Consider the following 26,116-nt stretch of genomic DNA (forward strand, 5'->3'; position numbering starts at 1 on the left):
AGGCAGCACCTGTACCAAGAGCTCAAAGTTCATTTAAAAGTAAAATTTCAAATAATTTATATGGCTGTAGGGCAGATCATTAGCTATTGTAAATTTAGGTCAGTACTTATCATGCATGTTTAAATTAAGATGCTGCAAATGATCGCTATTGTGTTGCATTCAACCTCTGTGTCATTAGAGTACATGTACAAGTCAAACTAACACCCTGACATAGGTAAGATATTTTGCATCATAAAGTTTGTATTGGCTTTATAATATGTTGAGTGAATAAACAAGACATGTATGGTTACCCAAAATTTTGGTTGACATACTATTTGGATGTGTTCAAACATATGTCATGGATGCATTGGGGATATATATTACATAACACTTAAAATCATGCAAATGTTTTATGATATTTTTTTAATACATTTAATTTTGGAACACTATGGTATGTAAAGCATCGCAAAATATTGCGAGCCATTAAGGACGATAATTTGTTGTTCGCAATTGTCATACAGGTGCTTGCGTCTGCAGTTTCTGTTTAAACCATTTATTTTGGTACATCCTTCTTAGATTACATGATTCAGAAGCAGCCGTGTCTAGATTCTTTTGCTGATATGTAAATGTGTGTAATATAAGCACCAAAACTGTTATTTTTTAAGCTTTCTGGGTGACACACAATGCTACACGGAAAAAAATTGAAATAATGTCATGCCAAAAACCAGTAAAACAAGTGCTTAACTTGTCTTAATTAAAAGGTATATATGGTAAACATGTAAATAGATAAGATGAACCGTATTTTATGAGGGGTAATATATTGAATGTTTTATTCAAGTCAAATGCAGGTGTTGCATGTCATTAAATAAATGATAGCATATTAACATGCCAAGTTCACAATGGTATATCTCATTTCAATTTTTATAGAGCTAATAAGACTGATGGTGTTTATTTTGTAACATTGGTATTTCATAGACTGTATCCATGTTTGCTGTTTAATCATTTAACTTAATTATGAGAAAAACTCTGGGCAAGAAGAGAAAATACAATTCTGTACTGCCGTTTGTACCGGACAAATGCAATAATCAAAATACATATTGATACTCTTATATTTTTTTTTTCTAAATAATGTTATATAAACTTCAAATTGATTTGTTGTTGTACAGATTTTTTTTTTTAAGTTGAAGAGGCGAGCGAAAAAAAAATTGTTGTTGAAAACAAGAAAATTCTCGAGCGGAGAATACAAAAAATCACATTTCGATAGACAAATATTGCATTATCAAGAGATACTTTAATTTTACATTCAAGTCATTTCTTAAACAAAGAATATCGCCCTCACATTTATAGGAGTAAGTTGCATATGATCTTTGACCACGAAATATACATGTAACCATATCATTGAAGTGAGGGGCACATGTCTACCTACTGCTGCTTATATTTGTTTGAAGTTTTAAACAGTGAAAGCTGTGAAAAGGTATACCATGTTGCAAGCTGTGCAATAGCACTTGAAGAGAGACAATCATCAAAATGATAATGACAGACAGTCGGACAAAGGCCATGCATATAAACAATTGTAGCTACCTTATTTTAAAAGGGGAATATCGTTGGCTTGTATGATATTGTATTTTTCTGAAATTTACACATTACAAAGAATTTATTTGATGTTTCTGAAAAACACAGACCTAGCTGTTAAGCATGTTCCTTCAACCATGTATTTTAAAATTATAGAATATTGTCCCTGTGAAACTTTTCGAACCAGCATTTATTGATTTTATGTTTATTTTTTGTTCACTTAAACTTGTGTTATAGGAAAAATGTGCATACATATAGGGAAATACCGTCCATATGCCCATTTAATGAAGAAAAATATTTAAAAAAACTTACGTCATGTTTCCCGATGTTGTTTGAAATTGAACATGCTTCAACGGTATCTGCTGATAGTTGCATGTTCAAAAGTAAACAAACACATTCAAATAAGTCACAGTACGTAGAAGATGTGTTTATATTCTAAAGGGTTGGCTGCAGCAACTTTTCACCGCATTTGTTAAAACGGTCACGACAGAGAAACATGGACTGCTCGCGCAGGAAGCCGAACTCAATTTGGAGTTGCCTAAGGTGCAAAGTACATGACGAAAATAATGACTTACCTTGAAAGGGGTTTAATATTGCTGATATAGTGTTTTAATTTGACTATAAGTGCAAAGTTCTGTTTAGCCAGCCAAACACAGGTTGGTTATGGAATGTCAATCCTACGAACAATTACAAATCAAAGCGCTGAAGGCACTGAAGTTGTTCGCTATCGCATAACCTTAGATTCTACTCAAGTTTCAAAATTATGTTATAGCTTTTTATATCGCAAGTTTGAAATCACACAACCCATTTAAATGTTAAAAGAGTGTGTTTTAAAGCACAGGTCAAGATGTGTGTGCACTATTTTTCCTCATATTTATGTTAAAGAGATAACTTAAACAAAATGACAACAATATGTATCTTTTTTTCACAATTGGTTGCTGCACTGGCAACCTAAATCTTTATTTTTTGCGGAGAGAAAAAGTGATTTAAAATGTGAATTGTGAATTATAGGCGGATAATTTAAGTTGTGTAAAAAAGTTTGTTTTTACTGTATTTTTGTAGATTTTGCAAAAGCATTCAATAGCTTACAACATCAAAAATTGTAGAATGCTTTTGCAAGAAAAAATGTTAATGGTAAATTTTTGGTTATTCTTCAATCGATGTATAGCAAGTTGAAATCATGTGTTAAGGTTAATAACAAATTAACGGAATTTTTCCCATGTTATATTGGAACGAGACAGGGCTGTATGGCCAGTCCCATAATTTTTTCCATGTTCATAAATGATTCAGTTACATATCTGCACTCAAAATGTAATCATGGTATATATGTTTCTGAATATATAAATGAGTTAATTGCTTTAATGTTTGCTGACGATGTTTCCAGTTTCTCTGATACTATCAAACGGCTGCAAAGGCAAATTAATGCCATTGAACAATTCTGTAAATCTGTTGATATGAAAATAAATCTTGATAAAACAAAAATCATCGTATTTAGAAATGGTGGTGTTATTAAACAAACTGAAAAATGGACATATTGTGGAGAAAATATTGAAATTGTCTCATTTTATAAATATCTTGGTGTCTATTTTACGCTAAAACTTCTTTGGTCAAAAACTCAAGAAATGTTAGCATTGCAAAGTATAAAATCAATTGCTTGTATATTTCAACATCAACGTTTATTTGTTCATTTATGTTCTGTATATATTTTTTAAGTTTTTGATGCTATATGATTAAACCTATACTTTGTTACGGATCCGAAATATGGGGCTATTGATAATATGTAGATAAAATTGAAAAAGTACAAATAAAATTCTGTAAACAATATTGTAATTTACCACAAAACACACCTGATATCTTAGCTTTAGAAGAATGTGGTAGACTTCCTTTATGTATAACATATATCCCAAATTGCATCAAGTTCTGGTTGAAAATTACCCGTATGGAAAACCATAGATATCCTAAACAGTGTTATAGAAGGTTAAAAGAGTTAGATGATGCAGGTAGAAGGACATGGGCTAGTCATATCAGAGAATTACTATTCAGTTATGGATTTAGTCAAGGTGTTGGGCATGAAGACAATTTTATACATCTGTTCAAAACACCAATAAAAGATTGTTATCTTCAAGTATGGAAATTAAAAATTGATAATTCTAAAAAAGCATTGCTTTATATATTTTTTTGAACCGATTTGTTCTGTGAACTATATCTAAATATTAATTCGTCTTTTGTTTTAAGGAAAACTTTGTCAAGTTTTCATTGCTCAGCGCATGACCTCATGATTGAGAAAGGTCGCCCCTATTGATTTTCAGGTCACTAGGTCAAAGGTCAAGGTCACAGGGACTCGAAATAGTAAAATGGTTTCCGGATGATAACTCAAGAATGCTTACGCCTAGGATCATGAAACTTCATAGGTACATTTATCATGACTGTCAGATGACCGCAATTAATTTTCTTCTCACTAGATCAAAGGTCAAGGTCACAGTGACTTGAAACAGTAAAATGGTTTCCTGATGATAACTCAAGAATAATTAGGCCTAGGATCATGAAACTTCATAGGTAAATTGATCATGACTGGCAGATGACCCCTTATTGATTTTCAGGCCATTAGGTCAAAAGTCAAGGTCACAGTGACAAAAACATATTCACACAATGGCTTCCACTACAACTGACAGCCCATATGGGGGGCATGCATATTTTACAAACAGCCCTTGTTTTTTTTAGTGTCCGAAAATTAAGATACAAAAAATATTCAAAAATTACAGGTGTCCAAAAATATAGAGACAAAACTTAAGGTGTCCACAAGTTATAATTATATATTGAAATAAATGCAATAAATCTATGTTCAATGATTTTCTTGTGATTTAACTCTTCTTTTTCTGCTTAAAAAAATCAATGCAACTTCACAGCTTTGCTAACTCTTGCCGGAAATGATACTGAACAAAAACGTAAAAACAGAAAACATTCTGCTTCCTTAATAGGACGACACTGTTTCATATGCTGTTGGGTGAATCCATTACTTTCTGCCAGTATACATGGTTATTTACCCAATTAGGTGAATGTTATGGTCAATTGCCCTCAGGCAAGAATCTGCATGGTTTATGACCTTAATCCCGTTGTAATAATCCATGATCTGTAGAAAAGCACGGTATAATATATTGTTCGAAAATTAAGAAACATTAATTATGGACGAAAACCCGTATGTCCGAAAATATAGAGTTATGAAAAATAATTATTTTTGCTTAAAAAGAGTGTCCGAAAACTTAGAGTAATTATGGTAGGTCTCTTGGTCAAAATAAAGGAAAAGCTTGTTAACAATCGAAGTGATATTTATATTCGAATCTTCATGAAACTTTGCCAGAACATTAGTTCTAATGATGTTTCAGCTGAGTTACAAAATGGTTGCGGTTGGTACAAAAAGATGGCCACTAGGGGGGCGTGAGGATGTCCTTTTATGGCTATAGTTAAAGCTTGTTAACTCTCTGGAATTCACATTTGGTTGGTACAAAAACATTGTCACTAGAGGGGGGGGCGGAAAGATTTCCTTATATGGCTATAGTTACACTTTGTTAATTCTCTGGAATTCACATTTGTCATCTAATCTTCATGAAACTTGGTGTGAACATTTGTTTGGTTAAATGAAATTTCCGCTGAGTTTGTAAATGGTTCCAGTTCATTGAAAAACATGGCCGCCATTGGGCTGGCAGTTTTCCTTGTATGGCTTTAGTAAAACCTTGTTAACACTCTAGAAGTCCAATCCTCATTACATTTTGTCAGAACATTGGCTCTTATAATATCTAGGCTGAGTTAACAAATTGTTCACATACGTTGAATAACGTGGCCACTAGGGTAGAGTTTTTCTGATAAGGCTATGATAGAAAAACTGTGTTCACACTCAAGAAGTCACATTTAATGTTCAATCTTAATTAAACTTGGTCAGAACATTTGTTATATATCAGCTGAGTTGGAAAATGGTTCCAGTTCCTAGAAAATATGCCCTCAAAGGGGCGGGTCAATATATTCTTTAAATGCCTTTAGTAAAACCTTGTTTTCACTTTAATAGTCACATTTTTAGTAAAATCTTCATGAAACTGTGTCAGAGCATTTGTTCTGATGCAATGTTGACAGAGTTTGTAAATGGGTTCAGGTCCATTGAAAAATATTGCCACCAACTGGTGGGACTGTTTTTCTTATCTGGCTATTGTAAAACCTTGTTAACTTTCTAGAAGTCACTTTTATTGTCCAATTGTCTTGAAAAGTGTCCACACAGGCAAATCAGGGACGACACTTTCTGCTTTTATTGTATTTTTCATTTAAAAGTTCATGAACACTCAAAAATTTTCCAAATATTGTACGAATTATTCGGAAAAATAAAGTTAACAAAAAAACAAAGTATTTTCCTTGTAGCAATTTTGTTACACAATACCAAAATTTCAACGCTAGATGTGGTCTGGTAACAGAAAAGATACAAAATGCTCTTTTTTTGTGTGGGACAATACAAAATTTATATTCAACACATGTTCATGTACCATGTTAGTGTTTGTGTGTCGTATGAATAGATATCGTTGTGGAAAATTAAAATGGAATATATTGTGCCACAAAAACATAAAAACTAGTCTTTTGTATCTCTTTATGTCTATGTTACCATACCACATCTAGCGTAAAATTTTCCAGTTCCAGTTCATTGAAAAACATGGCCGCCATTGGGCTGGCAGTTTTCCTTGTATGGCTTTAGTAAAACCTTGTTAACACTCTAGAAGTCCAATCCTCATTACATTTTGTCAGAACATTGGCTCTTATAATATCTAGGCTGAGTTAACAAATTGTTCACATACGTTGAATAACGTGGCCACTAGGGTAGAGTTTTTCTGATAAGGCTATGATAGAAAAACTGTGTTCACACTCAAGAAGTCACATTTAATGTTCAATCTTAATTAAACTTGGTCAGAACATTTGTTATATATCAGCTGAGTTGGAAAATGGTTCCAGTTCCTAGAAAATATGCCCTCAAAGGGGCGGGTCAATATATTCTTTAAATGCCTTTAGTAAAACCTTGTTTTCACTTTAATAGTCACATTTTTAGTAAAATCTTCATGAAACTGTGTCAGAGCATTTGTTCTGATGCAATGTTGACAGAGTTTGTAAATGGGTTCAGGTCCATTGAAAAATATTGCCACCAACTGGTGGGACTGTTTTTCTTATCTGGCTATTGTAAAACCTTGTTAACTTTCTAGAAGTCACTTTTATTGTCCAATTGTCTTGAAAAGTGTCCACACAGGCAAATCAGGGACGACACTTTCTGCTTTTATTGTATTTTTCATTTAAAAGTTCATGAACACTCAAAAATTTTCCAAATATTGTACGAATTATTCGGAAAAATAAAGTTAACAAAAAAACTAAGTATTTTCCTTGTAGCAATTTTTTTACACAATACCAAAATTTCAACGCTAGATGTGGTCTGGTAACAGAAAAGATACAAAATGCTCTTTTTTTGTGTGGGACAATACAAAATTTATATTCAACACATGTTCATGTACCATGTTAGTGTTTGTGTGTCGTATGAATAGATATCGTTGTGGAAAATTAAAATGGAATATATTGTGCCACAAAAACATAAAAACTAGTCTTTTGTATCTCTTTATGTCTATGTTACCATACCACATCTAGCGTAAAATTTTTGCAAGAAACACTGATTTTTATGGGTTAACTTTATTTGACAAAATATTTTGCGAAATTTTCGTTCATTGTTAGTATTTGTATTACCTTAAAGGAAATCTCTCCCTAGCAAACATCAGAGATAGCATTGGCTAAACTGGGATCACACTTCAGCACATGCATTACGCCCAGTTTTCCCAACGCTCAGTTTTCCCATAGCCCAGTTTTCCCATAGCCCAGTTTTCCCATAGCGCAGCTCATGTATATTTGCAGATCTGCCAGTCTGTGTGGTCGCCCCTGAGTGTTGAGTCTTCCGTGCAGGAGTTGTGTGAACCGTTCCTCCGCATGACTGCTCTCATCAAGTTCCACATCTTCCACGACGAGTTTCCAAAACGAGGGGTATGCTTTCTTTCTTGTTATCACTTTTGTAATGTTGATTTCATTTTAGGCTCTTGTAAAAATCAGGGTTTATGGTTCAATGGGTAAATATGGGTTTGAAGCTAAATATAAATAAACTTAAGTCGGACATAAAGTTTCATCTAACTGAGTGTATTTAGCTGGTCTGAGCATAACATGCTCCTGGTGAGCTTTTGTGATCACCTTTTGTCTGTCGTCCGACAACACTCTAAGAGTCCACATTTATTGTTCGATCTTCATGAAACTTGGTCAGAACATTTGTTCTGATGATATATTGGATAAATTCAAAATGGTTTAGGTCTGTTAAAAAACATGGCCGCCAAAGGGTGAGGCATTTTTATATTGCTTTAATAAAACATTGTTTACTCTCTAGAAGTCATATTTATGGTCCAATCTTTATGAAACTAGATAGCTCTGCCATGTTAGAAAATGGTCATGGTTTCGTTGAAAAACATGGCCGCCAGGAAGTGGGGCTTTTTTCCTTTTCTAGCTATAGTAAAAGCTTGTTAGCACTCACTGGAATTCACATTTTTAATCCAATGTTTATGAAGCTTGATCAGAACATTTGTTGCAATCATATCTGGGCCAGTTCGAAAATGGTTCAGGTACGTTGAAAAACATGGCAGCCAGGGGGCGGGGCATTTTTAACCAGGTTTTCCGAAGGAAAAAACTGGTTATTAGATTGGCGAATGCGGGCGGGCTGGCTGGCTGGCTGGCTGGCGGGCTGGCTGGCTGGCGGAATAAGCTTGTCCGGGCCATAACTATGTCGTTCATTGTCAGATTTTAAAATCATTTGGCACATTTGTTCACCATCATTGGGCGGTGTGTCGCGCGAAATAATTACGTCGATATCTCCAAGGTCAAGGTCACACTTTGAGTTCAAAGGTCAAAAATGGCCATAAATGAGCTTGTCCGAGCCATAACTATGTCGTTCATCGTCAGATTTTAAAATCATTTGGCACATTTGTTCACCATCATTGGACGGTGTGTCGCGCGAAATAATTACGTCGATATCTCCAAGGTCAAGGTCACACTTTGAGTTCAAAGGTCAAAAATGGCCATAAATGAGCTTGTCCTGGCCATAACTATGTCATTCATTGTGATATTTTAAAATCATTTGGCACATTTGTTCACCATCATGGGACGGTGTGTCCCACGAAAGAATCACGTCAATATCTCCAATGTCAAGGTCGCCACGACTAAAAATAGATTTAAAAAAGAAAAAAAAACTTACAAAGGGGGGTAATTTTTTTTGGTCATTTCAAAAGTTCAGTTTGAGTTTTCTCCCTTTATCAGATTTTTTTTTCACAATGAAAACCTGGTTTTGTGACAATTTTGTCCCTTGTTCCTTATACAATTATAATAAAACCATGTTATCTCATGATAAGTCTTTCCCTCTACCCATCCAGGTCCTGAGTGACTTCCAGTACCTCAGCAGCTACCTCCGTCTGAACGTGAAGCGTGACTCGACTGTGATAGAGCCCAGCAAGCTCACGTCCGCCGCGCAGTGTGTGGACTGGCTGGTGGAGGAGGCTCACACCCTAACCAGGGCCTGGTGCACCGACCTCATCAACTTTGCCAACAAGAACCCCCAGGATGGACGGGTGGGTATTTTTTATGCCCTCGGTAGGGTGGCATATAGTATTTGAACTGTCCATCCGTCTGTCAGTCCGTCTGAAAAACTTTAACATTGGCCATAACTTTTGCAGTGTTGAAGATAGCAACTTGATATTTAGCATGCATGTGTATCTCATGGAGCTGCACATTTTGAGTGGTGAAAGGTCAAGGTCATCCTTCAATGTCAAAAGTAAAAAAAATACAATCCAAGGGAAGTAATAAGCTATGAAAGGGAGATAATTTCTAAACCTGCCAATGAAATATTGAAATTTTATTTCAAAGCGGCGCAATAGGGGGCATTGTGTTTTTGACAAACACATCTCTTGTTTGCTTAAAACTTTGCATCTAAAGGTCAGTGGTTAACAAGTACTCTATGTCCATACAGAAACCTTGAGAATTAAACGTAGTTGAGATAAAACTTAAGACTTTTCAATTTGTAGGCACACACCCTATCCACTGCGTCATTGTGAACCTTAAGTTGGATAGTAGGGTTATAGCTTCAGTGTGGTTAGTATTCTAGGGTATGCAGAAGTGTTTCTGAGGAATAAAATGAATGGATCATTAGTTGCTTTGCCTTTTACTTTCTCTTAGGTTGTTTGTCTCATAATTTTAAATAAAAGTAGATTCATTTCATTTTGTTTTTGATATCTTAATGTTTAATGTGTTAATAGTATTCATAAATCACACTCTATTAAGAAAAGTACCTAACAGAGATCAAGTTCTTAATAATGCAGAAAATGCCTACATTTCTGCTATGGATGAATAAGATTTACAGCTGTCCTACAAGTGGCCACAAATAAACTAAAAATGATTAGGGTCCAACACCTTGCAATTTTGCTGTCAATTTTTATGTATGTTTGGATTTGGAATAACATGTATTTAATTATGCTCTTTTGGGATTTTGAGATTTTGAAAGATCAAATTTAAAGTATGAAGAGCGTGCAATAAGAAGATGGTCTTATCAATAGCACATATTGACCACTTAGCTGGAAGTCGGTGGTAAGGGACATAGATGGTCTACAAGCATTTCTTGTTTTTAATCTGTTCTATATTATTTCAGACACTTCTGACAGTAAACACCCAGTGGTTTGGTCCACACCTTATTCAGCTGCCTGATCAGTACTACAAGATCTTCCAGGTATGTTAAGGTATCAGCCAATCAAATTGTAAATTGAATCAAGGGCAACATATTAGGGTCTTAGGGTCAATTGTTAGCTCTTATGTGACTGGCTGAAGTGCTCATTGTGTTCCCCAGAATTGTAAAATACAGTGTTTACATATGACACGTTCAATTTATTTGTTGTAGCTACAAAAAATATTTTGCAAAACTTTGCTGATAGGAAATTTGTGTATGAGAATGTTATAAAGAATTGCAACCTTGAAAAGCCTTCCCAAAGAATGATTGTTTTCAAGACATTTTGTTGAAAATTGTGTCTGAAAACTATAATAAAAGATTGTTTATAAAAATTTGTCTGAAAACTATTATAAACTATTATAACTATAAAACAAAGCGGCAATGGTAAGCCTGCCCTAAGATTTCATAATTTTAGCTCGACTATTATATATAAAATATATATAGTGGAGCTATCCGGTGTCGGCGTTAGCGTCTGCGTTACCTTGCAAATGTTGAAGTTTTCGTACTACCCCAAATATTTTATTTGTCCTTTGACATATTGCTTTCATATTTTGCATACTTGTTTACCAACATGACCCCAACCTATAAATAAGAGCAGACAACTCTATCAAGCATTTTTTAATAATTATGGCCCCTTTTCCACTTAGAATATGCAGCAAATGTTAAAGTTTGCGTACTACCCCATTTATTTTCATTTCATTGTAAATAAAGCGTTTGTGGTCAGAAGTTGGCATTATCAACCGAGACAGTGAAAACAAATAATACCATGGATTACTCCAAACCTGCGATTACTCGAGCATCGATTTCGGTCCCGTGTTTCCTTGAGTTATTGCAGTTTTACTGTAATACTTTGACAAAACAATACTTACCTGAATACCACAATGGATTCCACCCCAACAATACCCCACGCCCCTACCCAGAATCCCTCCCCCCCCCCAACCTCCACCCCCCCATTTTTTTTTAAACATCATCTAATAAATAACCCCACCCAAAATTATACCCCCCTCTCACCCCCCAAACCTCCCCAATTTTTTTTTAAACATCTAATAAATTACCACACCCCACATTATACCCCCCTCTCACCCCCCCCTACCACCCCCCCCCAATTTTGAAAGATCGTCTAATAAATTATTGAATATGAACAATTTCCCCATGACGGCTTACGTTATAAGGTCAAGCACTCGAATAGTCGAGCGCGCTGTCCTCTGACAGCTCTTGTTAAGACATATTGTTCCCCTGCCAGGCGTACCGTAAGAAGCAGTGTCCGGTGTGCAGCAACCCGCCCAAGGACCCATGTGTGTGTCTCGTCTGTGGAATGTTCCTCTGCTTCCGGGGGGCCTGCTGCAAACAGCAGCACTCATACGAGTGTGTCCAGGTATGTGAGAGGGAAAATGAGAGGTAAATAACGTTTTTGCCCACTAAATACTTATTTTTCTGAATATGTCAATTGTTTGTTGCTGCAGCAGGTTGCCGTAGTGTATTAGATTTGGTGGTTGCCAAGTACCCAGGAAAGAGACTCAAAAGCTGTTTGAGAAGTCATGGTTTTACTAATTTGAAGGATATCAAAAACTTTTTTTAATTTTAAGAGTGTTACGTGAAACAGCATACAGCTTAATAACAAATTACAAGCTGACAAAATTCATCTTAATACATTCTTTTGAAATGACAAACATGGAGGTAAACCCTTTCCCACTCAAAAGCATAGTGATAATGGCTTTTTGCAACCAGCTTAAAACCAAACAACCTGCAAGTAACTGGCAGGCTGTTTAACGTTATCTTAGGTTTGGAAGTAAAGCCTTTAAAACTAGTAAATCTAGTATGGAAGGTCTTTAATGTATTTGATTTTTTAAAGGACTGCTTAGTGCGTATCTGAGTAGTGAAGTTGTATATAGCAGGTTGAAACTTACAAATAGATCTCCATTTAACAGCACTCGTTGGAATGTGAAGTGGCCATAGGTATCTTCCTGTTTATCAACTCATACTTCCTTCCTATCATTAGTAATCTTAATTAACGACAGTATATGGAATTTAATGTTGTGTTGGTAAAAAAAGTAATTCAACTGACAAATATAACTCAATGTTTCAGCACTCGGTGGAGTGTGGAGCCGGGACAGGTATCTTCCTGCTCATCAACTCCAGTATCATTGTTGTGATCCGTGGACCCCGCGCCGCCCTCTGGGGATCTGTCTACCTTGACGAGTATGGAGAGGAGGATAAGGATCTCAAGTGAGTCAGTCAGCTTTTTCCTGGTGTATCGAATTGTCTGTTAAACAGATCCATTCCAAAAGCAAAATGGATTGAAAAATTCCAATTTTCAAATATAAAAAAAAAACTTTATTTTTTTTTGAAGAAGTGTCGTTTGATTCTTATACCTCAATTTTATTTCAGTTACATCTAATAAAGCATAGAGATGAAATTTATATGATTTTGTACTCATAATTTATATTATGATATAGAGTAATTTGTAATAATGAATGGATTTTCCCCATATCTGTGGACATTTTGCGTGAGAAAAAATCCCAATCCTGAAATTGAATTTTAACCATAATGGCCTGGAAAAGGCCCGGTCAGGGACTGTGTGATAGAAATGGTCTTCAGTTTGTTTTGGGATTGTAATGGTCTTATGTATATCATAAGTAAGTTAGGAATGTTTTCATAGAAGTGGTTTTATGTTTGTATGTCTTAAGTTAGTCAGGGGCAATGGGATTGAAATGAGTCATATTTTGATAAACCTGGGCTTAATTCATGTGCAGAAAGTTTCATCCTAGCAATTGTGCATTATGACCCTTGAATTATCCAAAACAGCCAAATTAATATTGTCTGCTCTTTGACACTAATAGTTTTAATCTTATTATCATCAGACTTGATCAGTTTGGTTCAGACCATTTAACGGGTTTATTTTGCGACAAGGTGGAACTCTTATTCCTTATATTGCTGAAAGACCAGACTGAAGATAATTTGTTTTAAGACGCGTTTTTGATTAACTTTTCTAAAGTTATATTCACTACAATAATTTGTTCGTAAATTGTATTTGTCGTAAAATCCCCATTACATTATCTCATGATATAGACAAAAGCAACAAAAGATGAAACACATTCAAATACAGGATTTTACCACACAGTTGAATGAAAGTTAGCTATTAAATTGTATTTTATTTTGTAAACATGCTAATTGTGATTTGTGCCTTGTTTCAGACGTGGAAAGCCACTTTACCTGAGCAATGACCGCTACTCACTGCTTGAGGCGCAGTGGATTTCACACAGCTTTGATCATGCCTGTAAACGGTGGATCTGGCATCAGGATAGACTGTAGACTGTGAACTGAAGATTAGGATAGACTGTGATTAAATAACTTTCTTCTGTCAGGATTGATTTTGAACTGACAGAAGAATGGACTGTGATCTAACATCAGGATTGAAATATGAGCCTCCTTCTGGAAAAACTGAGCTCAATTCATGTGCATAAAGTGTCAGTCCAGATTAGCGTGTGCAGTCGGTACAGTCTATTCAGCGAGGACACTTTCTGCTTTAATGGAATTTTTCGTTAAAAGGGGTCTTTTCTAAATCCAGATTAGGCAGACAATGTTGTCTCTGATTATTCTGTACAGACTGCACATGCTAATAGATAATGACATTTTAAGCATTGGTTTTAAGTCTGTTCTTTAAGAATAGGTTTGTGGATATGGGTCATGATAGACTGTGATCTAACATCAAGATAGAATCTGATCTGGCATCAGCATACAATGGTTTCTTTAAATAGGATAGACAAATCTGCCATCAGAATACACTGTTATCAAGCTCAAGGATGGACTTTTATCTGGCATTCAGATATACTTTTTTGCATTAGGATCTGGGGATGGACATTTCAAGCAAACATACATAGTATACCAGACTTTTAAATAACTGTTAACAAAGTTAAAGAACAGATTTGAATAGAATAAATGTCCAGACTTTCATAAAGTTGATATAATTGTTTGTTAGTTATAATTATCTGGGCTTGTGTTCACCAAACAGTTCTTAGACTGAAGTCTAAGAATAACGAATATTTTTTAAATTGGAATATTCAAGAATTGCTTTAATTTGAGTCAAACTTGGTATGTACACCATCTATCTATATCATTCTTTATGTAGAATATTTTGTTCATGGCATAATCATCAGTGGAAGCCTGGATCCATTTTTAGCTCGGCTGTTTTCGGGGAAAACCCGAGGTATTGTCATAGCCAGCTCGTCTTGTCCGCCGTCCGTGTCAAGGTTTGTAAAGGTTTTTAACATTGGCTCTAAAATCAAAGTCCTTCCACCTACAACTTTGAAACTTCATATCATTTATGTAGATGCACCTTGATGAGTTCTTCACGCCACACCCATTTTTGGGTCACTAGGTCAAGGTCACTGTGACCTTAATTTTTTTTTAAATTCTGACAAGCATTCGCAGCCGAGTGTGGCACCCGATATGCGGTGCTCTTGTTCTTGCTTCTATGTCTATTCTTTATTCTTAAGTGTTAGATTAGGTTGGTGAATCCAGGCTCCTGGTATAACACAAGTCTTCTGTAAGTGATCTATTTATCAGATGGATTTTTGTGAATTGCGTTATAGGTTTGAATCATGACACCATAAATGTACCCCATGATTGTTAAAAGTTGTTTTTGCTTTACTTTTGTACTAATTATTAATACTTTTGAAATTGAGTTCCTTTTTAAAAATGTGTGTGGCCTTATTATTTTTCAAACACGACTATGCTGTCACTAAAAACTAAAGCCTAGTTAACTCTTTCAGTGCTGGAACCGAATTTTGAAAGCCTTTGCAAACAGTTTGGATCCAGATGAGATGCCACACAACGTCTCATCAGGATCCAAACTGTTTGCTATTCTGATAGTATTCTTTGAAAAAAATCGAAGAAAATGCTAATTTTAAAAATTCAGCAGACGCCATTTTAGCAGACGACAAATTTCCCAGCATGCAAAGGGTTAAAATATGTGTGGCCTCTTCATGGGTGTCCCATTGAGTGTTTTGAAACAACATAAATATCTTGTCTTTACATATACACTTCAACACCGTTATTTCGAACACTGATAATCCGAAGTCACCGTTATTTCGAAGTATTTTTCTGGTCCCAAATTTGGTTATTCTTCGTTTAATGTAAAATTTCATTGTTAATCCGAACTTCGTTAAACCGAAAAAAATCGTTAATTCGAAGTGATTCTGTCGGTCCCGACAATATTATTCGCACCTAATCATCAATCTTTAATCCGAAGTCAAAGCTGCAAAACGCTAAGCAAAATTTCACACCTTTGTCGTCTGGGCGTGGCGCGTCAAAAGCTGATAATTACTCCTTTGTCGTCTGCGCGTAGACGTTAATTTTATAATGTCGTCAAAAGCCGATAATTACTGTTTATGTAGTTTAGCATTCTTTAGTAACAAATAAACCTGTCACGTTTGGTCTGAGTAAATGTGGTCCAATGAAATTCATCTTATATAAACTCTGCCTTTTGCGAGCAAACACGGGCTGAAGTGAGTGCTTTAATGTCCTTGACACATTGAAGAAATATGTTACACGCGTCCAGTTTAGTGCTGCTAAGTCCAGTGTCCAGATAGACATCGCGTCATATTTTCAAAAAATGTTAATACATTTCCGAAAATGTATTCATCTGTATTTACATGTATGACAATTTGTGCTATTCGTTATATTTAATATGGTCTGATAATTTGTGCTATTCGTTATATTTTATATGTTCTGATAATAAGTGCATATTCATTATATTTAATATGTTCTGAACTTAGAGAAAACATAAAAAGAAGAACAAGAATCGTTTTATTCCTTCGTAGAAATCTATTGCCATCTGACTAGTTTACGTTTTTAAGTAAAACAATTATTAATACCCTGGTAGTAGCTTGTAACCGAACCATGCGAATTCCACAACGTTTTATTATTACAGAATCAAAGAAGTCGTCTGTCAAATGTTTATTTCGAATTATCGTTAATCCGAAGGTTTTTTTTAACAGTCCCGACAACTTCGAAATAACGGTGTTGAAGTGTTATCTTTTTTGTCATGAACTGGAAACAGTTTCTTTTAAAATCGAGTCCTTTTTGCAAAAGAGCTTTGCCGGATTATTTTTAAAATATGACTGTGCTATCATTAGAAAACTGAAGCCTAGTTTAACCCTTTCCCACTAAGAAGCAAAGTAAAAATGCCTATGTGCAAACAGCATAAAACCAGAACAGCCTGCGAGTAACTCGCAGTCTGTTCAGGTTTTATGCTGTTTGCTGCTCATCACTATGTATGGTTTGGAGATGATCCCTTAAAAACTTGAATCTATTGCGAAAGGTCTTAAATTAACTTATCTTTCTTAGTGACTGCAAATGCATGAAAATACGTTTCTAAGTGGTAAAGGGTTAGGTAAATTCTGGTCCCTCCACGGATATTCTTCTGAGTGGTTTATAATGCAGCATAATTTTCTTATCTTTACATATCATCTTAATCTTACAGGGTAGTTATAATATTTTATATGGTACTTTCTTAGGGAAACAAACTTCATTGTTTATAGTCTTATTTTTGGCACAAACCGGAACTAGTTGCTTTTAATTATTTCAAGAGATACTTTAAGAATCATTTCTCTTGTGAAATATATAGTATTTATAGTATTTATTGTATTTGTTATTATATAATTGTATGTGAAAAGTCCTGAATAATACTTATTTAAACAAGTTACTTATTGCAATTAATTTTGAGAATCCTTCTTTGAACAGATTTCAATTTTTTTTTTTTTAATGATTACATTGACAATAACATTGACAATAAAAGTGGCGTATATGTTTTTAATTTATTTTTCAGTTGACACCTTCTAAATGTATTTGAATCCACACAAAGATATACCAAATTACATATGCCAGTATGTAGAAGGTTATACTACATGTATTAATATGATGCAGAATTTGCCTTTCCAAAATTATCTTGGACTTTGGCATGTATTGACACACAAAACAGCATTTAAATTTTCATCCGACAATTCTCGTTCAGATTTGTGCATTTAAGATAATAATTTAACCTATCACTGTTATATGCTTGAACCTCATTGCACCGCATTGTTGTTATAATAACTGACATGTTATCGAATGCTTTGTACATATTTTTACCAGAGTGAGTTCCTGTGTGCACATGCTAACGAAAATATTTTAGATAAAACAATGTTAAATTGTTTGTTCAGTGGAGAAATGTTGTGTTTGTAGTAGTCAACTGTTGTGACCCTTTATAAGGGTTATATTGTAAACATATATAGTAACAAAATTCAATGATTTTCTCTTTTGATTTCTGCTTAAAGATTTGTTCCCATTGAACATACATAAAAAATGTGTGATGCATTCTACCAGGATGGTCACCAAGTAGATGTGTGATAAATTTTTTTGCACATGTTTAATTTTATAAAATATACATCGTTATGACTTAATGATTTTCATTAATTTCAATGCTTCTTGAGCTATAATCTTACGAATATGATAAGTTTATAAAATCTTGGTGAAGTTTACATTGAGTATCCTAGATGTTTCAGAAAATTTACCTTAGCTGTTTTATACCCCTGTTTTATAACAGTGCTAATAAAAACTTCACAGAAATTGACATTTAAGTAGGATATTGATTATAATTTGAAGAGGCTTAACTCGTTTTCCATCAGCTCTTAATTACAATTGTAAAGTATAATGGTATTCTAATTGGTTCTATTGATAAACGCTCCATTTTTGGGGTCGTCATTATTCATGAAGTCTCAGTCCATACTCTTAAGTTAAGAGTCGCTGACTGTGTTATTCATTATGATGTTATGGGGCTTTAATGCATGTGCGTAAAGTGTCATCCCAGATTAGCCTGTGAAGTTCGCACAGGCTCATCAGGGACGATACTTTCCGGTTTATGATATGTTGTGTTTAAAGAAAGTCTCGATTGAGCAAACATCTAGTTTAGGCGGAAAGTGTCATCCCTTATTGGCCTGTGTGGACTGCACAGGCTAATCTAGGATAACACTTTACACACATGTATTAAACTCCCTTTTCACAGAGCACGTGACAACTGCCGTAGTTGCATGACATGATTGTTAATTTTGTGATATTGTTTTTTTTGAAGATGTTTTTAATAAAAATATGGAATCACAAAGCATTCCTTCTTTGATGTTGCAAATCTCAATATCCTGTTGATTTGTAGAAAGATATTTTGGGTGTAATTATTCATGGGATTTGAAGTTAGAAATGTAAATGTGTCGGTAACGAATTAATAATAAATAATAAATATAAAAAAACACGTAAATATTGGGCGAAAAAAGTATTGGCTGGACAAAATTGGCATATTTCTAATGATGTAACTGAAACAAACGAAGGGTGACGATCCGTTCAATACCCATGATGTAAGATTAGCGATGGTCTATGTTTAATCTATGAAAATTAGAATGGAACACTTTCTTGAACATAAATTACAAATAAATGTAACTTGCTGATCTGTCTACCAACACGACACAATTGTTGTCGATGAAAAAAAAAACACTCGGAACAGACGTTTTTATGTCCCCCACTATAGTTGTGGGGGACATATTGTTTTTGCCCTGTCTGTTGGTTGGTTGGTTGGTTGGTTGGTCTGTCTGTCTGTTTGCGCCAACTTTAACATTTTGCAATAACTTTTGCTATATTGAAGATAGCAACTTCATATTTGGCATGCATGTGTATCTCATGAAGTTGCACATTTTGAGTGGTGAAAGGTCAAGGTCATCCTTCAAGGTCAGAGGTCAAATATAGGTGGCCAAAATCGCTCATTGTATGAATACTTTTGCAATATTGGAGATAGCAACTTGATATTTGGCATGCATGTGTATCTCATGGAGCTGCACATTTTGAGTGGTGAAAGGTAAAGGTCATCCTTCAAGGTCAGAGGTCAAATATATGTGGCCAAAATCGCTTATTTTATGAATACTTTTGCAATAAAAACAGACTTTCGGGGTTTTATTTGATTATATTTGCAATAAGGCAACATGCATTAAAACTGCTTGTTTTCCTGGTTGTTTTATACACCAGTTGATATTGAATGAAAGCAAACTTTACCAATATAATGATGTACATGGCAAAAATGTTTAGAAATCAAGCTTTTTTTTTATTCTATGCAATCAATAAAACATATTAAAAATCTTACTATTTCAGGCACGTATTTAAAAAAGCTTAGGGTTACAAACCTCGGTTTAAGCGAATAATGTTTCCAGCTGCTCAAACTTTAATGCGGATTCATATATTTGCTTTAGTTTCTCACTAATAACAACAACAAAAATCCGAGATCTTTTGGACACAATTTAAAAAATGTCTAATTTTTAGCAAATATATTAGATTTACCCCATTAACTCTAAACAAAATACTAATACGGGTTTATATGTTTGTATGTGTATTGACTATTTTGTATTCCAGAATGGCCAAACACGATTTTGTATAAAAAATAATAAAACAGAAAACCGGGTTCTGGTGCCCGTTTTATCAAACATCGTACGACCTTCTCATCTTAAGATGCAATTTTCGAAGCGCCATATATACGTAACCGTCACATTTATAATTACTTTTGTTGAACATTTCCATTCATTTCCAAAGTAGCTGTTAAGTAACCTATATATTTGAAACATACAGATCATAATCACGTATATTTTAAAATTACAAAATTCAACCGTAAGTTAATATTTTCGTACGATCTTTGATAAGACGGACCCCTGAAGTTCGCATGGTGGTTAATATAATTGTACAGTTTTTTTTTTTTTTTTGGCTTTTGTTCTGTTGGCTTTTAAATCCGTATAATGTTTCATACAACCTAAAAGTCACCTAAAGATCCAAAATTAAGCTAATCAAACTGAATAGAGACACAATGGCGATTATAGTTCATTATATTCAATGCATGTTTCAAAAGTAAAATAGCGAAGTCAAATGCTAAAAGTCAACTGAATACAGAAGATAAAGTGACGGAACATAACTAGAGTGCCGGCTCTTAACATTTTGAAGCTGAACCAGACCAGAACAGAACAAGTGTGAAGACGTACTAGGTGGTATCAATTTATAAAAATCCGGATTTTTTTTTAAATAATTCGAAATCCTAATTGAGCCAATATTTTTCAATTAAACAACACTTACATATGAATCATCTGAATTTTGCGTTTTACAAATTCATTGAATTTGCCAGTGAAGTCCGCATAGGCTAATCAGGGCCGACAATTTCCACCTACACAAGGTTTTCGTTTGAAAGAGACTTCCTTAAGACAAAAAAATTCTCGCAAGCTGAAAGTATTGTTCCTGATTAGCCTATGCGCACTGCACAGGCTTTCTTACTTGTTATTGTTGCGAATTCGTTAAATAAATATTCTGTGTTTTAAACATGCAAATTCAACCAACAAATCTATGGTGTGGAATTAAATGTTACACTTTGTTATTCTACCCTAGTGGTACGAAAATGATCATGCAATTTAACTTACGATTGATTTGCCATGGGGTTGTCATGTATGAGTTTGTAATAAAAAAAAATACAATGTTTTAATTAAAACAGATATTTAAAAAAAATATCAAAACTTCATCTCCATTGTTTGTTAGTTGCGCAGCTACTCCCCTTACCTAGTTATGTCAATTATATCGCAGTTGTGTCCCTTGACGATCTCGCGCCGTGATTGCGAAAACAATTCGCCGGAAGTTAGCCTCTTTACCTCCGTCTGGAATATCGGTTCAATGGAGACATGTCAAAATTTGGGAATTACAAGAATTTGGTATGATTTATTCACATACTAAGTTTTGGCGCGTTAGATGAAATATTCGTATCGTAGGACGTAAAATTGTGAAAAAATACGGATTTCCATACAATCCTAACCTGTGATCCGATTTAACAAATTTTATAAGATATGACAGAAGAAATCAGACATTTCTATTGTATTTCTTTCAATTTTAAATACAATAAAGATTAGGAAAAAAATATGCTTACAAAACGGTTTGCGTAATTTTTTACAAAAATGCATTTTCTCTTTAACGCTTTGTTCTAATGGGGCCATTTCTTCTATGAAGTAAAGATAAAGTTATACAATTTATATGTGGAATTTTTGACGTAGCTCTTAAAGGGGCCTTTTCACAGATTTTGGCATATTTTGAAGTTTGTCATTAAATGCTTTATATTGATAAATGTAAACATTGGATCTTAAAAGCTCCAGTAAAAAATCAAGAATAAAATTAAAAAAAGGAAAAAAAGTAGCCGGTACCTGGGCTCGAACCAGTGACCCCCGGAGTCCTGGAATTAGTCTGAAGTAAAAACGCTTTGCCCTCTCGGCTATTCCGCCGGGTTGACACAGGTGAAGTATTTTATACATTATATAAGAAATCATCGTAGTTTCGTAAATTTAAACGACAACAGAACTCTCCAAATTATTCAATCGTTTCGCGTTGCAACGCGTTATAATTTTTAGGTTTTCAAATCGTCAAAAGATACATATAATGTCTATATATAACTATGGTAAATGTTCAGTAATACTGTTTCCTCACAAATATCATAACTAGAACGAAAATTTGCGAATCTGAAACAACTTCAATTTTGTCAATTTACCAAACCGTGAAAAGATCCCTTTAATGGGAAGACATAATTTAAAAAAATCGCCAAGTCGCGAAAACATGTAAAAATAAAGGTAAAATTTCGCAAATGTTCAGGGGAGATAACTGGAGACTGTTGACACATTTGAATGAGTCAGTGTGAAGAGCAATTTTAATTTTTTGGGTGGTTTAAATCCAGTTTTATACATATATGTGATCATTTTGGGCCTAATATTACCAATAATCAAGTTATTTTTGCATAGTATAATAAACAATCAAGAAAATCGGTCCCAAATTGAGCGGTCCGCAATATTTTACCACGAGTTTGCGTTACCTCCCTTGACGATCGTGCAGGCCAGCAATGCGTGTCCCTGACTAATTACTTGACAGGATTGAAGCGTATACACTAACAGTGTAACTTAAAATACATTTTTGAAAGAAAATCTAACCCCACATTAAAAAGCACTATATATTTGTTAATATGACAGAATTGAAGATTGCATTAATATATTTTACATATATTAAACATTTCACACAGAGAAGGAAACCCGGTTTGCTGCAACAGTGATGTATACGAGTTATTTAGAACTTCCCCCTCCTGGATTGCACGCTGTAATGAATTGAAATGCACCTTTTTATGATAATAATGAAAAATACTGTGTCTTTTTTGCAAAAAATACCTCATTAAGAAAATATAATGTAATAATATAAATTTTAAGTGCATAATTGTGTTAATTTACTATACCTGCACAATGTAATTTCATGACATGAAAGTTCATTTATATGACATTTTATGACAAACCATTTTTTCAAATGGTTATATATGTACATTAAATAGCACATGCTAATCAGGGAAGACACTTTCCGCTTTTATTGTATTTTTCGTTTAAAGATCTCTCCCCTTAACAAAAATCCAGTTTAGGTAGAAATTGTCGTGCCTGATGAGCCTTTGCGGACTCCACAGGCTAATCTGGGAGTACACTTTATGCACAGGCTAATCCGGTAGGACACTTTATGCACAGGCTAATCTGGGAGGACACTTTATGCACAGGCTAATCTGGGAGGACACTTTATGCACAGGCTAATCTGGGAGGAAACTTTATGCACAGGCTAATCTGGGAGGACACTTTATGCACAGGCTAATCTGGGAGGACACTTTATGCACAGGCTTATCTAGGAGGACACTTTCTGCACAGGCTAATCTGGGAGGACACTTTATGCACAGGCTAATCCGGTAGGATACTTTATGCACAGGCTAATCTGGGAGGACACTTTATGCACAGGCTAATCTGGGAGGACACTTTATGCACAGGCTAATCTGGGAGGACACTTTATGCACAGGCTAATCTAGGAGGACACTTTATGCACAGGCTAATCTGGGAGGACACTTTTTGCACAGGCTAATCCGGTAGGACACTTTATGCACAGGCTAATCTGGGAGGACACTTTATGCACAGGCTAATCTGGGAGGACACTTTATGCACAGGCTAATCTGGGAGGACACTTTATGCACAGGCTAATCTGGGAGGACACTTTATGCACAGGCTAATCTGGGAGGACACTTTATGCACAGGCTAATCTGGGAGGACACTTTATGCACAGGCTAATCTGGGAGGACACTTTATGCATAGGCTAATCTGGGAGGACACTTTATGCACAGGCTAATCTGGGAGGACACTTTATGCACAGGCTAATCTGGGAGGACACTTTATGCACAGGCTAATCTAGGAGGACACTTTATGCACAGGCTAATCTGGGAGGACACTTTATGCATAAAGCTCATTTTCCCAGATTGAGGCTCATATATTTTTTGTTTAAATAATAACATTGTGTACATAATTCGAAAATTGGGACTGTGAAAATACTAATGTAAATAATATACACTAAATATATCAATAATACCTAATTTGTCTACACTGTTTTCTTAGTCTCTGATCACCAAAGGATGGAATATAAAAATAATAATCCTGAAATAGAGATAAAAATTAAATAATACATGGTTTTACTTTATCCCACATTACTGCTGCATTAATTAAGATGACAAATAGTGAAATTTAAATAAAAATTCAATACTTTTAGATTCATTTAAATACAATTTAAATGCAACTAGAAATGGCGCGGCAGAGGACGACGCGTATCCCCACGCCGCATGTTTGACCCAGTGGCGCCCCAGAGTTGGTAATTGGGCCATGCATAGTTGAGATGACCGTATTGTCATAAGAGAAGTTCAGTATCAATTTGAAGTGAATCGGTGTAGAAATGAAGAAATTATAGTAAAAGGCAATTTTGGGTGGGCGTGGCCAATGTGGGCGGGGCGCCCCAGGGTTGGTAATGGGGCCATGCATAGTTGAGATGACCGTATTGTCATCAGAGAAGTTCAGTATCAATTTGAAGTGAATCGGTGTAGAAATGAAGAAATTATAGTAAAAGGCAATTTTGGGTGGGCGTGGCCAATGTGGGCGGGGCGCCCCAGGGTTGGTAATGGGGCCATGCATAGTTGAGATGACCGTATTGTCATAAGAGTAGTTCAGTATCAATTTGAAGTGAATCGGTGTAGAAATGAAGAAATTATAGTAAAAGGCAATTTTGGGTGGGCGTGGCCAATGTGGGCGGGGCGCCCCCAGGTTGGTAATGGGGCCATGCATAGTTGAGATTGACTGTATTGTAATAAGAGAGGTTCAGTTTCAATTTGAAGTGAATCGGTGTAGAAATAAGGAAATTATAGTAAAAGGCAATTTTGGGTGGGCGTGGGCTATGTGGCCCATGGGTTGGTAATGGGGCTATGCATAGTTGAGATTAACCGTATTGTCATAAGAGAAGTTCAGTAAGCTCAACTATGTATGGCCCAATTACCAACTCTGGGGCTCTACGCCCATAATAGGCCACACCCACTTAAAATTGTCTTTATCCCCACGCTTTTTGAAAAGGTTGATGGGTCTGTTAATTTTCTGATGATGATTGATCTGTTTAAAAATATGCATTTCACCATAATTAGCAGATTTGAGTTTTTACATTGATAATCGAGCTACGAAGTTTTTACATTGATAATCGAACTATGAAGTGTTTACATTGATAATCGACGTATTTCTCATGTTCAAGATTTCCACTCCTCAGACAAATAAGTCCATGGCTCATACATTCTCGTCTAATGATGATGGACAGACCCTTTATCTCGAAAGAAGCTGATACACAGCATTCATTACAAAACGTATGGAGAAAATGGTGCACAACAATACGCAAAATGTTCTTTTATTGTTTTATTTGGTTTCATAATTACTAAAGTGGTCCAAAGTTTAACAAGCATAATATCAAATAATCAAGTTTACAATAAAATTACCTAACCTTTGTAAACTAAGTGTCATTTTTACACAACAATGTAGTTATCATTGAAGCATTGAGCGGGCAATTGTTGAATCTTCAATGAAAATGTTATGCAAATACAACATTTTTGCGCTTAATCCCTATTTCGTAGATGAACATAATCTCAATTCTTCAATAAAAGCAACATGTTCTAAGAAAGTAACACTTCTTAGAGAATTTAAATGTAAAACATGATTGCATTTTAATAAAACAAAAGTTGTTTAGCTGAAGCAGTTTTTTAAAACGAGTAAAACTGTAATTAAAAAGTTGGGTATAAAAAGGAACAAAACCGAACAAGAACAGCATAAACCCTGTTTTCACATAAACCATTTTCCATTTTTTCTGAGTTGTATTATGTCTATGTTTTTCAGTAATGTTAATTTATTTCAATGTTTATGTAAAACAATATGTAGACTTTTCTTTCTTCTAACTGATATTGATCCATCTTTTCAATAAAGGAAAGCAATAAAATTCAGTAAACATTTTGCCAAAATAAGTCTTAGTCATTTATTGCACACGAACATATTTCATTATAGACGAAAAGTTTTGGTAAACATATTCATCAGCCTGAAATGTGCCCTTGCATTAAGAAAACTAGTTTTAATGGATCATGTCAAATTGCTCTTAAATTGTTGACCAAGAACTTTGTATTATCTCAAATATGTTAAATGTTTATGCAATTAGTTTGATTACCATGACATAATTATGATAATATGATATGATATTACCTTGATATTATGTTTGGTCTTTTTAAGGGGGTGTTGAGCGTTAAAGCTGTACAATTTATTTCTCATATGAAATTCTTTCAGTGTCAGC

The 26,116-nt window shown here is 34.8% G+C and overlaps 1 protein-coding gene across 1 annotated transcript in view; it reads left to right on the forward strand.

The window, feature by feature from the left end:
* The window catches only part of LOC127869056 (E3 ubiquitin-protein ligase UBR3-like), a 107,228-nt gene extending 89,979 nt beyond the window's left edge, over positions 1-17,249 (forward strand). Inside the window, exons 32-37 of the mRNA XM_052411325.1 lie at positions 7,477-7,602; positions 9,030-9,224; positions 10,298-10,375; positions 11,616-11,747; positions 12,459-12,598; positions 13,567-17,249. Coding sequence (XP_052267285.1) covers positions 7,477-7,602; positions 9,030-9,224; positions 10,298-10,375; positions 11,616-11,747; positions 12,459-12,598; positions 13,567-13,684 — 789 coding nt within the window. The 3' untranslated portion in view covers positions 13,685-17,249. The remainder of the gene's footprint in view (positions 1-7,476; positions 7,603-9,029; positions 9,225-10,297; positions 10,376-11,615; positions 11,748-12,458; positions 12,599-13,566) is intronic.
* Positions 17,250-26,116: the final 8,867 nt, after the last annotated feature.

This window comes from Dreissena polymorpha, chromosome 2 (assembly GCF_020536995.1).
Source record: "Dreissena polymorpha isolate Duluth1 chromosome 2, UMN_Dpol_1.0, whole genome shotgun sequence".
In the NCBI taxonomy this organism is placed as follows: domain Eukaryota; kingdom Metazoa; phylum Mollusca; class Bivalvia; order Myida; family Dreissenidae; genus Dreissena; species Dreissena polymorpha.